At 53.0% G+C, this 15699-nt stretch overlaps 1 protein-coding gene across 5 annotated transcripts in view; it reads right to left on the reverse strand.

Annotated features, from left to right (window-relative positions):
• Positions 1–911: 911 nt before the first annotated feature.
• The window catches only part of DZIP1L (DAZ interacting zinc finger protein 1 like), a 40370-nt gene continuing 25582 nt past the window's right edge, over positions 912–15699 (reverse strand). For all 5 annotated transcript variants that reach the window (XM_034995471.1, XM_034995504.1, XM_034995487.1 and 2 more), the window contains 8 exons: positions 14037–14067; positions 12886–12939; positions 8972–9105; positions 7499–7691; positions 4824–5040; positions 4188–4378; positions 2710–2849; positions 912–1090 (listed from right to left, as the gene is read on the reverse strand). In XM_034995471.1, coding sequence (XP_034851362.1) covers positions 929–1090; positions 2710–2849; positions 4188–4378; positions 4824–5040; positions 7499–7691; positions 8972–9105; positions 12886–12939; positions 14037–14067 — 1122 coding nt within the window. In that variant the 3' untranslated portion in view covers positions 912–928. The remainder of the gene's footprint in view (positions 1091–2709; positions 2850–4187; positions 4379–4823; positions 5041–7498; positions 7692–8971; positions 9106–12885; positions 12940–14036; positions 14068–15699) is intronic.

Below are 15699 nucleotides of genomic sequence, written 5' to 3' on the forward strand. Positions count from 1 at the left end.
CGATCCTGCTTCCTCCGCCTTCAGCCCAACAAACCTCTGGCACTCCTAACTCCATCTTGGCAACTGCATCCCAGTGGACCTCACCTGACACAACAGAGGTGCACTCGCTTCACCCCACTGTGCCCCTGCTGACGCCCCAAAAATAATGAATACACACGAGCTACAACCATTGTGCTGTATTTAAATATTCACATATAATAAATTAAGCTTTTCACATGAAAAAAATACAGTGGTTGCATATATAACCTAATTTTGGAGATGATATCAAAAATTAAATTTGTGGTCCTTTGAGCACGAGGCCCCAGCTAGGTGGCTCTCCCTCCCTCCTGCCCCTGAGCAAGCACAACCAGACATCAGCTCTGAGACTCTCTCCGGATCACCCCGGACTGCACTGGGTGGCCCATGCTATGCTCCCATAGCACCCTAATCTCTGTCACTAGATTACTACCCTGTACTTCTGCCCCTGTCACCTCTGCCAGCACCCCGATTCGGCAAGGAGAGGAGGACCTGGCGCAGAGCAAGCACTCAGTAAATGACTTTGGAGAATCACTGAATGGCTGACTGAGGCATGTGTCCCCAAAAGGACACCATGCAAGGTAAAGACTCATCTACACACTGTTCCTACAGATTTACAAAATGCCAGTGAATAAAGATCAAGGGGCTCCTTCAGGCTGGAGTGAACGTGGAGGTGGAAAAGGAAACTGCTCATTATAACCCTTTCTCAAGCCATGGGACCCAGGAGCACCCAGCCAGGCACCCCTGGCACTCTGGAGCAGGACCCCTCACAGGCAGAAGAAAGTATATCCACCTTCTGCTCTGCTTCTCTCCAAAGGAGAAGATCTCTTGGTTACTGGCCAAGACAAGAGGCCCAGCAGCCTCATCTGTTCGGGGAGCCCTGGGCTGGCCTCAGCCAGGCTCTGGGGCAGGATCACCAACCAGTGACCCTGGATCGGCCAGGGCTCCACGGACTGGTGCCAAACTTCTCCGGCGGCTTTGAGCGAGACAGAGGCTTCGGTTTTTCTCTCTGGCCCAGGTCCTGGGGGAGATCCTCCAAGGAAGAGATCTCCAAGTCACTCTCATCATCAGAAAGCTGCAGGGAGGGAAGGGGGAGAAGAAGATACATTCTGACAAGGGAGGATGAAAATGTAGGACAGACATGGGGGCGAAATGCAGGTTTGGAAGCAGGAGGGACACACTCCTTCTCCTGTTTTTTCCCATTTCCCTGTCTTTGAAGACCTGATTCAGAGACCCAGGGTCAGAGTGATTTTAAATGCTCCTGAAATCCCAAAGGCCAAACCAAGGCAAGCTCTTTGAAAAGGCTTACAGCAAATCAGGTTGCTCTTGTAATTTAAACTTTGTCCAGATTTTTTATTTCCCCACACTGATGGAGCTGGAGTCAGCCGTTAGGAACTGGAGTCAAAGGCCAGAGCATTGACTTTTCTGCATTCCTGAGCTGAATGCAGCCCGGGCTAACGAGCACCTCCCGCTCCCCCCAGACAGCTTCTCCGGGGCCTGGTAAACACCCTGACTCGAGGAGTGGCAGAGGAGCTCCAGAGCACCAGGGACTCTCAGCCTGGAAAGTGGCTGGGCTGCAGCCAACGGGAGAGCCCAGAGCCAAGGGCCCAGGCAAGCCCTGCACCACAGTCCCCACTCCAGAGCTCTGTGCCCTCCTGGCACTGAGGGCCATCTGGGCTTTGATAGGAACATCCTATACATTTTCTCCCAGAGTGCAAGGCCGAGCAGCCAGAACCACCCCAGGGCCCAGGGCAGCAGGCTCCAAGCAGTGCCTCAACCTGCTTCTGGGATACTGGCACGCTTTCCCAATATAGGAGAAGGGACAAACACTTTTTTAATCATTTGGACTCACTACTCACAAACACACACAGGCTGCATAAGAAACCGAACACATTATGTAATAAGAGTATGTTCTCGTAAGAACCCAAAAGTGCCCACTATTCCTGGTCATCCCAGGAGGCACCTTTTCAACTGAGAAAGGTGAGACACGCATGTGAAGTAACGAGAGCTCCGAACGTTTCTGCCTAAGCAAGTAACGGGCACGCGGGAGTTGTGCCCTGGCCGGAGGCAGTGGGGAGGGGGTCCTACTGGTAATGGTCGCCGAGGCTGAGTCTCGGAGCTCTAAGTCTGATGGCAGCTAGGGCCTCAGAGAGGCAAGGCCACCAAGACATTCTTAGCGATGAGGAGTGCCCTGAATATTTAGAACAAAGGTATCTAAATATTCCCATTATATGCTGTCGCCTAGTCTGAGGTGCTGTGGGATGCCACTCCAACACCCCACCCTCAGGTGCACACAGCCTGGAGTTGGGGTCTGGGGCGGAGTGAAGGAAGGGGACGGGGCCCATGGTGGGCTGAAGCGGAGCCAGAAGAGGGTAGCTACTGCAAGCAGCCAGGCACAGAACCAGGTCCAGGCTCCGTCAGAGGCGGGAAATGGGAGCATGAGTGACCAGGAGAAAACGACCTACTGAGCAGCTGCTTGTATAATGAGCCAAAAGGCTTTTTAACATCAACGAGGATACAAACAAGAAGTGGCCATCCGTCCCCCTGTGCAGGGGCAGAAGAGACAGTGAGGTCACCCACAGTATCCCACTAGGGCCAAGGCTGACACTCACTAGACCCCACCTCAGGGCCCCAACGCCTGGAGTTGGCTCCACTGGAAATGGCGGCGCAACCTCCAAGAGTCCTACACCCTACCTGAGGCTTCCTTCCTGGCACGGCAGCCCTCTGCGGCCCAGCGCTGGGCATTAAGAACAGACTGACCCCTCCAGCAGGCTTCTTCACTGGAGTCTCTAGCTGCTTCTCAAGGTTTTTGACCAGTGACTGCACCAGTGTTCCTGGAAGGCAACCAGAGGGAAAATTCCAGAGGATGAATGCCTCATCCTTGTAGGTCATGACCAGGCTCTGGTGTGGGTAGAGGGAGTGTGGAGAAGGGTCAGGAGGAAGAAGGAAGGGCAGCCGCAAAGAAGAGGAGCAAGGACAGAGAGAAGGCCCGGGCCAGTGTGTACTGGTGAAAAGAGCCTTTGACCATCCTAAAAATATAACTTCACTTAACGACATGGCTACGGACAGAGGCTTAGGAAGCTGTTCTTCCCCCTTAATGGGAGGCAGAGGCAGAACCTCTGCTCAGTTGGTATATGAAAAGCAAGACTAACATGCAAACACGGCCTCCTTCAACATCTTCACTGAGAAGAAATATCATAAATATAAATTATCACAGAGGGACCGAGGGCCAGACAGGCTTTCTGCAAACTCCATGTAGGAAGAGGGCTAAGCAGGGACATAGACTGTCAACAGACTCCTGGTGACATGCTAAACCACGATGGATGTCCAGGCCTCAGCAACGGCCAGGAAACAGGGAGCTAACCACCGCCTCTTAGGATTCAAATGTCTGAGGGCCTGAGCAGATGTCTGGGGTTACAACAGCCCTTGGTTCATTGATTCATTCAAGAATTGTTTGTTAAGGGGCGCCTGGGTGGCTCAGTCAGTTAAGCGTCCAACTCTTGATTTAGGCTCAGCTTGTGATCTCAGGATCATGAGATCAAGCCCTGAGTCAGGCTCCGTGCTCAGCACGGAGATTCTCTCTCCCTCTGCCCCTCCCCCTGTTCACATGGGTGCGCTCTCTCAAATAAATAAGTAAATAAATAAAATCTTAAGAAAAAAAGAATTGTTTGCTAAGGGCCACTATATACCAGGCACCATGTTCCTCACCCCTCATTGTCTTGTCCCGATACCTCATTTTACAGCGAAGGAACCGAAACCCCTCACTCAAGCACAAGCAGGTAGCAAGTGACAGAGCCCAAACTGTATTAGAGGACCCCTGACTCCTGCTTCCAACACCTTTCCACCCTATCGCCCCACCTGGCGGCTATCAGTACCTGGTTCTGGTGGATTCTGATGGACTGGCAGGCTTAGAACGAGCGAGTGAGCTCCTCCAACCTCCAACAGTTAAGCAGTTTGATGTGACAAAACAAGGGGCAAAATAAACCTCCCTCAGATTCTTCCTTCTGATATCTCTGCGATCCCAGGAAAATATCCGATGGGAGGGAGGGTCATTCTCTCCGAGTCACAATGAGTTGCCAAATCAGAAAACCCAAAGAAAATCACAGGGTATTTCCAGAACTAGAGAAATCTGGGCTGGAGAAGGGCTGCCCCAGTGGTCCCAGATCACTCACCTGAGGAAGCCAGCCCACCTGAGCCTTTGTCAGGGGGCCGGGCACTCCCCTCTGAGCTCTCGGTGTCAGACCAGTCCCAGTCATCCTCTGGCCGGGGCCCCATCCTGGAAGGACCTTTCGGGGGCTGGAGAGATGTCCGCTGCACTGAATGTCCCTCCTCTGAGTCCTCTTCAGAACTGAACGGGGGTGTACTGTCACGGAGGGGAAGAAATGAGGCCTCTATGGACCGGAAACACTTTAAAAGCCAAACTTCCCCACCTGCAAGTATGTTTGGTTTGCCCCAAGCCGGCCCTGCTCCTTCCCTGGGCCCAGGTGACAGCCAGGAGTCATCCTGGAGCATGGCAGCCGTACCAGCAACTCTGTTAGAAGATGGGGACCGAACCCTTCCGGTGCAGCAACTAAGGCTTAAGGAAGAAACGGGGAAGGAAAGGGTAGGTTTGTCCCGGCTGGGAGCAAAGGACCCTGGTCTCTTTGTGAGGGCTTGGGAGGGACCCCACCTGAGGTTGGCTTCTGTCTGTTGACTTCTGCCCCGGGCCCTCACTTGTCCGCAGAAGCCTGCGGGAGGCCCGACGAGGGCTGCCTGAGGCTGGGAGCCACTGCCTCAGACCCAGTGGGAGTGCAGAGTCCGGGGCTCACCTCAGCCCAGGCCCTGGGGCAGCAGGGGTGCCAGAGGGTCCATGTGCTCTGGGACGTGGAGCAGGGGTGGGCACGTGAGCCAGGCCAGGGCCATGGCTGCCGCAGCTCTGAAGAGTCGTCGTGGGTGGCTCTGCCAGCTTGGATGGCAACGCCACATGCAGGGTCCTGGCCTTTGGCTGGGCCTCTTTGATGACCAGTGGGTTCTGCTGGGTTTTGACTAGAAACACAGATAGGAGTAAGTTCCAGGGCATGACCGTCTGGGCCCTCGAGCCTGAAGAAGACGTAGAGAGAGGTCCCGGCACACTGGAAATGCACAAGCCACTCTGTCACTCTATACGGTAATAGCCACAGCCAGTATAGTCCTGGCCGCCACCCCAGGTGTCACCTGCTGCTGGCCAGCCCCGGGGCTGGGACCCCCCACACTTCTACCAGAGACCAGGAGAGCCGCTGGGGTTCCAGGGTCATGTCATCGTCCCCGGAGTCCCATGGGAGTCGGCAGGTCTGAAGAGGGGCCCAGCTTGTCTGCAGCTTCACTCTCCCGGTGCAGTTTTAGGGGCCGATCACACCAAGAGCACCTACCCTCTCTACCCGCCCAGGCTGTGGCGGCGGGAGTGCCGGCAACCTTGCAGGAAGGCCCTCCTGCCACCAGAGGTCGCCACAGGACCACATGGGCCATCCTCATCCACCAGGGTCCTGAACTCTCCATGGCAGGAGTGCTAAAGGCAGGCCGGCAGACCCAGCGCCTCCCTCTTCCGATTGCATCAAGCCCCATTGCGGGGGTGGGGGGTGGGTCCAGGATCAACAATATTTTTATGGAAAGAGAAGAGAAGTGCATTGCAGGGGATCAGAGTAGGTACTGTTCCATGAAACTCTCACATGTGTGGACTGTGTTTCTTACTGTAGTTCAAGATAGAAAATGTCTGAAATACACTGCTCTCAGAGAACGTTTTTATACAGAAGAGGATCTTCTAGGAAGGGCAGACTGAAGGGAAGGGGAAGGCAGACCAACTGGCTGAGGGAAAGTAACAACAGCAGCTAGTTACTGCACACAGACAGCAAGCTAAGCCCTCTACCTACAGCACCCACCGAACCCCGAGCCCTTAGGACAGTGTCGTTCTCCCTGCTTTACAGAGGCTGCGGGAGATCCAGGGACTCAAACAGGGCCCACAATTCCATGGAAGTGCAAACCCAGGTCATCGGCCCCCCCAAATCTAGGGCTCTTGCCACTCACGGCCTTGCTTCATCCCACAGTTTTGCCCCAAAACAAAAAGAGGCACCATCGAGGCAGAGATCAGAGGTGGGCATTCACACTGCACTCATGGAACCCAGAAAACGAGCATGTGGGCGTAAAGCTGGAAAGAGAGGTCTACAAAATGCTGTGAAAACAGTGCTCATCTCACACCTCCGAGACATGCCCTGGGGAAGGCAGGGCCCCAGGACCAGAGAAGGGGAGCTAGGCAAGGGGGTGGTTCTCACTCCCGGCTTTCTGACCACAGGAACAAGGGCTGGACGGGAGGGAGCACCTGGAGGAGCAAGGTACCTTTCCTCTTTGGAAGCCTGTCCTCAGAAGATGCTTTTGTTTCTCTTCCCTGCCTCCCTGTCCCCTCTCCTCTGAGCCCACAGCCCCCCCTTCACCCCGCCCCTGTGCTTGGTCCCATCACAACTCCTAGTCCGGGCTGGCTTCCCAGCTGAGGTGGCAAGCCTTGGCACAGATGAGCCTCAGCAGATTTTAAAATTACTGTTTCCTATACCAACTCAAATCATCTCTCATACCCCCAGAGAATGTGGTCCACACTCTGGAAAATTCCTCAGCATGAAGAGTTCAGGTTGGGTCTGCCTGGACATGAGGAGATAAGAGTATCGATGTCCCTCTGGCCACATATGAGGGAAAGGAGCTGCAACATCGTCCCGCACGAACAGCTTCAGACCCCCTGAAGCCTTCCCCAGAGCCCCTAATTTCAGTAGCCCAATGGATATGAGAATCCTCCAGAAATGGGGGGCTCTCAAACCTAGGAACACAAGTTCCCTTGTTTTCTCAGTTCCTTGAGGACAGAGCCTGGAGGGTCCTCACCCACAGGCTTGAATCCTCCCCAAGAACCACTAGGCCTGTCCTTGTCACAACCCCCAGGGGCAAAGCAGGGGCTGTGACCTGGCCCAAGGAACCACGGTCCTCGCTCTGAGGATGTGTCAGCAGGCAGAACTCGCCCAGCTTCTCACGCCCTCCTGCAGCTCCTGAGCAGAGTTTTCATTTGATTCATATTTGCCTCCACCTGCAGCCCCAATGCTCTTAGGCCTTGGGCCTTGTCCCAGCACTGACATGCCCCACTTCAGAGCCAGAAACAGAGTGGGCTACTCTCTTTTGGAGCAAAGTCCAATTTGTGGTCAAAGCAAGTAAAGCAGTGCAGAGCTAAGCTTCTGAGTGGGGCAGCAGACTCAAGGCTGATCACAGACCCTAACTCTGGCTCTCCTCCAACTTCCCTGGGTGACTCTGGGGCCCACGCCTAGATTCTGGTTCCCCCAACAGAGGACTTTTGGACGCAGTCATCTGTGAGGATGCTATCAACTCACCCTTGAAAGTAATGCCCTGCTGGGGGCAAGCAGTACACCCTCCTCGTGTGCAAACCAGCTGGATCCTCCCAGTCACGGCCCCCAAGCAAGCCCTCTCACCAGCTCACCTGGAGCCTTGGTGTCTGGCTGGGACGCCGGGGCCCTGTTTCTCTGTCTCTCCTTCACTCTGCTGGTGGCTTCCTTGACAAGCTTTTCCCTTAGACTCAGAAATTCAGAAAACCTCCGTGCCTTCTGCTCCCGCTGGGCTCTCAGGAGGGACTCAAGGTGTCTGAGGGTTTGAAAGGGGATTCCCTTTGCATCCTAAAAAAAAAAAAAACAGAAGTTCCTCTTTGGAGACAGAAGCCCCCCTTCTCCTTCCCCTAAGCCTGCCGTACCTGCTGCTGGCCTGGGAGTCACTGTGACCAGCGCCGGGTGCTCTCTGGGAGAGGATGCGGTGAGCGTCAGAGCAGGGTGGGCAGCGGCTGCACACGCTGCAGAAAGTGTGGCGGTTTAGGGTCTGGGAGCCTCGTCAAAACACGCAAAGGGGCTGCGCATGACTCCATTGACACCCCAGCTTACAGGGCTCAGAGGGGACTGCCTTTCCACCACTGCCTGCATCTGAGGATGGAGACCACGGCTTCCTCCTTTTTGTACCTTGTGCACTATCATTATGCTACACACGTTGCTAACAACGTTTGAAAAATCAACTGCAAGAAACAAAAGCTAGGTAACCTGCCGAGGACCTACTAGAAGTTGCCTGGGCTTTTGGTATCCACCCAGAGCCCGTGAGGATTCATTCAAGGTTAGAAAGAAATGTTTTAATCAAGTCTGATCACAGGGCCATAGTTAGATGGAACAGTAGTTGAAAATGGCCAAAGATTAGCGTGCCTTTAATGAAAAAACGCACGCTCTGGTTGAACACGGGCATGGGGGAACAACGGCATTCAACTACTATTTGTACCAGACGTAGCTTTCAGTGCCTTCTTCACCCACAGCCACCGCTGAGTGGCGTGGCCACGTGGGCCACTGATGATGGACATTCACCCAGGGGACCCTTCCAGAGGGCAGACTGAGCCAATTAAATTCCCTGTCAGAATTGGACACAGAAGGGGCGCCTGGGTGGCTCAGTCGGTTAAGCGTCTGCCTTCAGCTCAGGTCATGATCCCAGGGTCCTGGGATCGAGCCCCACGTCAGGCTCCCTGCTCCGTGGGAAGCGTGCTTCTCCCTCTCCCTCTGCCCTTTCCTCCTGCTTGTGTTCCTGCTCTCGCCATCTCTCAAATAAATAAATAAAATTTTTTTAAAAAGAAAGAAAGAAATGGACACAGAAGAAAGCAGCCAATGATTGGAGAGCATAGCGAGGTCAGGACATAGGGTGACACCCCAAGAAACCATTAGAAATGGAGAAGAGAGACCACACTGCTGCCATGGGGTGAGGAGAAGCTGTGTGGGCTTATGTTCCCGGATATGAAAGACACCCCAACTGGAACAAGTAAGATGAATAAGCCTACACCGTTAAGAGCCATCAAGCATTTGTCAGGTGAAGAACGCTGTGCACCTAAATGGTAGGCCGCAGCCCTTGCAAGAGTGGCCCTGGCACTTACTCTCTTTATCCCCATGCTTTCCAGTTTCTCTTCCAGGGTGTCCTCCAGGATTGGCCTGAACTGCTTCAGCAGGGTGGGGTTTCGCCTCAGAGCAGCCAGCACCTTCTGCTGTCCATCTCTGGAGTCCTCCAGATCTGCAGCACACGACAATCCACCAAGGTCATCCTGGGCGCCCAAAACCTCCATTCCCTAAGCCCCACTGCACCTGCCTGGCCCTCACTGGCCCGTGACCCTGGTCTCTGGCCGGCGAGCCCAGGGCCATGGACCCCACCTGAGAGTCCATCCCCGATGCTGAGGTGTTTCTGCTGCTGGCTACCACTGCTTCAGACCACTGACCTGCCTGCAGGATCCTCCTCCCCTGCCAGTCCGGGGCCTCCAAGATCTGGGCTCAGTGCTGCCCAGGTTAGCTCAGGACTTTCGGGCTTTTGACTTGCTCTTGAGTCCAGGCAGTAGCCTGTTCCCGAGCTCCATTCGTCCCCCCACCCAGTTTTACTGCGATGTAGTTGACATACAGCAGCGTATAAGTTTAATGTACAGCGTAACGGCTTGGCTTTATTGTGAGATTATTATCACAGTGAGTTGAGTTAACGTCCCCCCTTTCATATCGATACAAAAGAAAAAATGAAGCCATTTTTCCTTGTGATGGAAACTCTTGGGATCTCCTCTCTTCACAGCTTTGCTGTGCACCTTCCAGCAGGGTTAGGACTGGTCGTCATGTCCATGACATCCCCAGCACTCATTTCTCCTCTCACTGGAAGCTTGTACCTTTCGACCTCCTTCCTCCTGTCCCCTACCCCTACCACTCTCCTCTGGTAACCACAAATTATGATCCTTTTTTCTATGAGTTTGGTTTTTGGTTTGTTTAGATTCTACATATAAGGGAGAGGATACAATATTTGTCTTTCTCTGTCGGACTTATTTCATTTCACATAATGCCCTCAAGGCCCATCCATGTTGTCACAAATGGCAGGCTTTCCCTCTTTTTATGGCTGAATAATATATCTACCTCAACTTCATTATCCATTCATCCATCAATGAACAATTAGGCTGTTTCCATATGTCGGCTATTGTAAACAGCAGATTCCAGGCCCTGCCTGCTGCCGGCCCCATGTAATCCTGGCCCCACCTGATGCCCTCACCTACTGCCATACCACGTTCTGCTCTCATCCAAGGGCTCCAATGCTAGTGGGATAGACACTATAAACTTCCCTCAAGTTTACTGTCTATAGAGATCAGGGATTCACCCTTCAACGTAGTATACATCAGAACCACATGAGTTAAAAACCGCACATCCCCTGGCCCCACCCTCCAGAGAGTCTGATTCCATAGGCCTGGGGAAGGGCCCTGGAATCTGTACTTTAACTTACCTAAATGATTATGGTGGAGGTGAGCCACAGACCATACCAAGAAATACGGACCCAGAGGAGAACAAAATAAGCAATCACAATAAACTGTGGTCATTGCTGCAAAGGGGCCTTCCAAGGTGAGTCAAGGACCTCTTCCCAGAAGTGCTTTTCAGGTCCAGTGTGGGGTGGAGGGTAGGAGGGAGGATGGGCACACTGCCCTCAGAGTTGGACCAGCCCTTTGATTCACTCAATAGACATTTTCTGACAAGTAATATGGAGAATGAACACGCCAGTACTGGGGTGCTGGGGACACAGAAGAAGACCCTCAAGGAGCTCACATTCAGGAGTGGCCATGTGAACTGTGGCAGCATATTTGAATCTCCTGGGCCCCATCCCAAACTAATTACATCAGAATCTCTGAGAGTGGGCCCCAGGCCTCACTATTTATTTTTAAAACTCCCCAGATCTTCTAACAAACACCCAAGCCTGAGAACCAATTGTTCGAGAGCAATGTGTGAGCCTCTAAGTGTGAGCCTCAGCATCAGCACCATCTGGTAACTGACTAGAAATGCAGATTTTCAGATCCCACTCCAACCCTACTGAGTCAAACATTATGGATGTGGAGCCCAGCAATCTGTGTTTTAACCAGCCGCCCCCCACCAGGTTGATTCTCCTCCATCACGTCTACACTGGGGCATGAGCCCCAACCTTGGCCGCACATTGGAATCACCAGGAGCTTTAAATACTACTGATGCCTGGAACCCTCGCCTATACGTTCTGATTTAGGCCGTAGGGGGCTGGTGTGGTCCTTGGAGTGTTACAAGCGACCTGGGTGATTCTTAATGTGCAGTCAGCTGCAGACAGTCACTGGTCTGACAATGGGTCTCCAACTTGAGCAAGAATCGGGATGCCCTGGACAATGTGTGAAAACATGGGCTGCTGGACCCCGCCCCAAAATTTCTGAGTCTGTTTACATGGGATACGGCTGAGAATTCGAAAACTTTCCTTTCTAACAAGTTCCCAAGTGATACTGCTCGTGCTGATCTGGGACCAGAAGAGGCAGGCAAGCACATGAAGAGGGCGAGCACCGTGTGACCAGTGTGGGAGACCTCCACTGGGTGTGACAAGATGGGACGGGTAGGGGTCAGCCGAAGCACCCTCCTCAGCCTCCTCCTCTCTAGGACTCAGCAGCCCCTGTTGGAGAATTCGGTTCATCCCCTCTATGGACCTCAACAGGTCCAGTAACGGGTTGTGTTACTCAGCAGATACCTTCCCCTAAAAAAGGTACATGCAACTCTTATTTTTACTGCTAAATTCCAAGATTAAATGCCCAGGGTGGGGGTGGGAGAGTAGTAGAGGACTAGTTAAATAAATTTTAGTTCATCCATCCAACAGAATACTGTAAAGCCCTGAAAAAATAATGAAACAATTCTATGTAAAGCGATATAAAATGATTTCCCAAATTAAGTTGTTAAGAAAATAAATAACCACATACAGAGTAGTATGTATAGTATGATCCCATTTGGGGAAAGGGGGGGGGAAATGCATAAACACATGTGCTTATATCTGCACCAAATATCTTTGGAAAGATATATGAGAAACCATAGCAGTGCAATCTCTGGGTGGAAACTGGATAGCCCAGCGGGAGGGAGACCTACTTCTCACTGTACACACACCCTCTTGCTTGCTTGCTCACTTGTTTGCTTGCTTTTTTGCTTTTTTTCCAAGAGCATAGATTACTATCTCAGAAGTAAAGAAAAAATGTTACATTAAAAAACAAAATACCATACCCCATCGTGAACTCTTTGGTGACCCTTTCATGGGTGCATCTGTTGGGTCACTTTGGAATTGTCATATCGTAACCTGGCTCCAGAGGGCAGGCCTTGGTCAGCGGGTCAGCTGTGAGCACCCCCTGATCTTTCCTGGGAGCTCCTTCTCCCCAGCTCCCCAAGGAGCTCCCCGCAGTTAGGGAACACTGCTATTTTTTTTTTCACTTCTCCTTTGCATCCCCTTGAATTTATCTGGTTGAGCTCTCTCTGCAGATGAGACTCACCACTGAATGGACCGAATAAAAACAGGTGCCCCGTGCTGTGAAGAGGGAGCCGAGGCAGACCCCCGAGCGGCAGTCCGGGCCTAAGTGCTCTGTGCCGCACGCTCGCCATGCAGGATAAAACCGCGCAGGCCGCTTCAAGCCCGCACAGGGAGTCCTCACCCGCCGCTCTGGACGTACCAGGGGAGAGGCGGTGGGACAGGCACAGGGTCAGGCTATGCATCAGACGCCACTCCAAATCCTGCCTCTGCCCGCCTGCTGGTTCTGTGACTCCGGGCAAGTCACTGACCCTCTCTGGGTTTCCCCACCAGTGACCCATCAGATCACATGTTAGTGCCTGCATGCAACCCCCCCCGCCCCCACGCCGGAACACAAAAGGTGCTTGAGAAATATTCGTTTCGTGTCCCTGCTTCCCTTCCTCCCAGCTTCCGGTGGCCAGACAGTGAGTATTTTCTCACCAACAAGCTAAACGATGAGGAGGACAAATCTGTGTCACCGGGGAAAGAGTCAGGCCTCACCTTCCTCGGAAGAGTCCTCTTCTATGTCCACAGCCTTTGGGCCCTTGCAGGTCCCTGAGGAGAGCCCAACAGTTAGCGGCCCCAATGCCCTGGACCCCATCCCTGACTTGGAGGAAAGCACTGGACACCACGTGAGTGCCAGCCAGAAAGAGCAAGCCTTCCAGTCGTTTCTGCACCAGGAGAGGCAGGATGGAGCCGTGGTCACAAGTGCAGACAGCGGGAGCCAGAAAGACCGGAGTTCACGGTCCAGCTTGCCCATCGCTGGCCGCGCACAACACGGGGTGGGGGGGTCTCGGAACCCCGCCAAGCCCCGGTCTCCTCATCTAAAAAATGAGGATGGTAATGCCCGGCTCACATTAAATAGTGGGGACGATGTAATGAGACAATGAAACTAAAGTGCTTGGCGAAGCGCATGGCACACATCCCAGCCCCAGCCCTCGGGACATTCGGGGCCCCAGGGATGGGGCCTCTCTGACCTGCTTGCAATGCTGGGAAAGAAACGTCTGGCCCCGAGGCAGGGGATGGAGAGAGACGTGGGGGTTTGCAAGAAAAGGCAGAAGGGTGGCTAAAGAGATAGGACAGAGGAAGTGGGATGGAGTCGGAAGGGCCAGGTTTCCTAAGGGGCTGGCCAAGGTCCTCCAGACAGGGGCAGTCCCCTGTGGGTGACGGTCTCCCTTTAGATGCCAGCACGTGCAGCCATTAGACACTCACAGACACAAACACCACACAGCAGAACAGCAAGGTACCCCAGAGGAAGATGGCACATACTCTCAAACAGGCCACATTCACATAGATTTGGGGTCAACTTGCTACACACTGGGAGCAAGATATAAGTTGATGGCTCGAACCACAGGCATGAGGAATTAGAGAGAAGCTTTTCATGAACCCCGCTCCATCAATCACTGCCCACAGGATCCTCACCCTTCCCCGGGTCTCCACCACCCCACAGAGAGGAGCAGGCCAGGCAAGAATCCATCCTGTCTGCCCCAGAAGCAGGTATCTTCTTGCCCTCCCTCACCCAGCCAGCGAGCCTGACACCCCATGACCCATGAACTGCTCTCACCGCTGCCCCCTCATTCCATAAATTGACTGGTGGGGAACAGGAGAGAGAAGAGGCCAAGACTGTTAGAAAATACCCCGTGAGAACTTACCCTCCTCCTTCCTGAGAGACATGGTCTGGATCTACAAAAATGTGGAACAGAGCAGGTCACAGGCAGCAGGGAACTCTGCTCTGCGCAGTGGGTCTGTCCAGCACCACAGAGAAGGGACAGCCAGTGTTTCCGTGCCCCCCGCCCGGGGAACTAGAAGGAGCTCGGAGTATGCTGCCCCAACCCTCCAGCGCATCTCCTGCCGTCCCTACATGAGGGGGGATGGCACCGAGCCTGAACGGCAGCAGCCGGGATGGCGCCGTGCTCCATTTTCCCACCGTGGGGAGGCAAGAATGCCCCCTCTTCAGAGAGGGACTGTGACTTGAAGGGCAGGAGCCCACGCAAGTGCAGTGAGACAGGAACACAGCAATACTACTGGTACACTTGGTGGACAACCAGGGTGAGGCAGGCTCCCTCCCACCATATGGGCATCTGAGCTGAGGGCCCCCTGGGCAGAAGGAGGCATGAGCCGGGCAGTCACTAAACTGCTCAGCCCCCTTTTCCAGAAGGTGCCTCTTCATCCTCCTTCCACACATTTGCACACGGGACAGCCACCTGTTACAATCTGACCCCGCGCCACAGCCGTAGCCGACTGTCTAGGTTGGGGAGAACTCTGAACTGGAAACATGTGAAGTCAAGAGCCGGGCAGCCAACGGGTTTTGGTTTTTCTGTTATTTGTTTGCATGTTTGTTTTGTCAAATGGGACAGATATGACGTGAAAGCTGATCTTCAGAATAAAAGGAAAAAAATTGAAGCAGATCTAGAGAAAAGAACAGAGACACACAACAAAGCAAAACTCCTGACCACATTCATGTCTCTGGTTCCAGTTAATCCCAGACTCAGCTGCTCTCCTGCCTTGAACTCTCTGAGACGTCCTGTCTACCCTTACGACAAATTCCCTCTTCTGCTTGAGCTTGGGTTGTTTTCTATTATCGACTGATGAATGACACATACAATGTCGACTCCCAACTACTTCCTCCTTTGCCCGCCTCTATTCTAGAGACTGTAAAACTATTTGCTTTCTAACCTTCCTTGCAACTATGGTTGCCCATGTCATACAGCTTTGACCAATAAAATATAAGCAAAAGTCTTAGGAAGGGGCCTTTTCATCAACTTCTTCTATTGCATATGGTTGTGATGGTTGGGATGGTATGACAGCCATCTTGCAATTATGAGAGTCAAGCATGAGAACAAAAGTCAACCCACTGAAGATGGCAAAAAAGAAAAACTTAGCTTGGATTTCCAATGGCATAATTTTGCTGCTAAACCAAGGCCATCAACTGTCACCTCTTCTGATGTTACAATACAAATAAACCCCTATTAACCTATTCTAAATCCATGTATAGCCAATGGGTTCCTTAGTGAAATATTTGCCAACAAGAGTTCTGGGTAACAGAAGAACGAAATCTCCAGACTGGACCTGAGGTGGCCAGAGCAGTGAAGAGCTAAGTGGGGGGATGCACAGTAAAAAGAAAAGCAGCAGGGGAGAGGGTCAGATATACTACCTGAGTGAAGGATGGCTGGGAGAACAGAAAAGCACAAATAGCCGGGGCGCAGGAACAAGGAGACTGAACTAGATCGTGACAGGAGGCGCTCTGCTTGGGAAATCTGTGCAGAGGGTGGTTTCAGAACCATGACAAGGCCCTGGGGCCACAGAGGGACCCCT

Source organism: Mirounga leonina, unplaced genomic scaffold (assembly GCF_011800145.1).
Source record: "Mirounga leonina isolate KUSES-001 unplaced genomic scaffold, KU_Mleo_1.0 Mir_115, whole genome shotgun sequence".
Classification (NCBI taxonomy): domain Eukaryota; kingdom Metazoa; phylum Chordata; class Mammalia; order Carnivora; family Phocidae; genus Mirounga; species Mirounga leonina.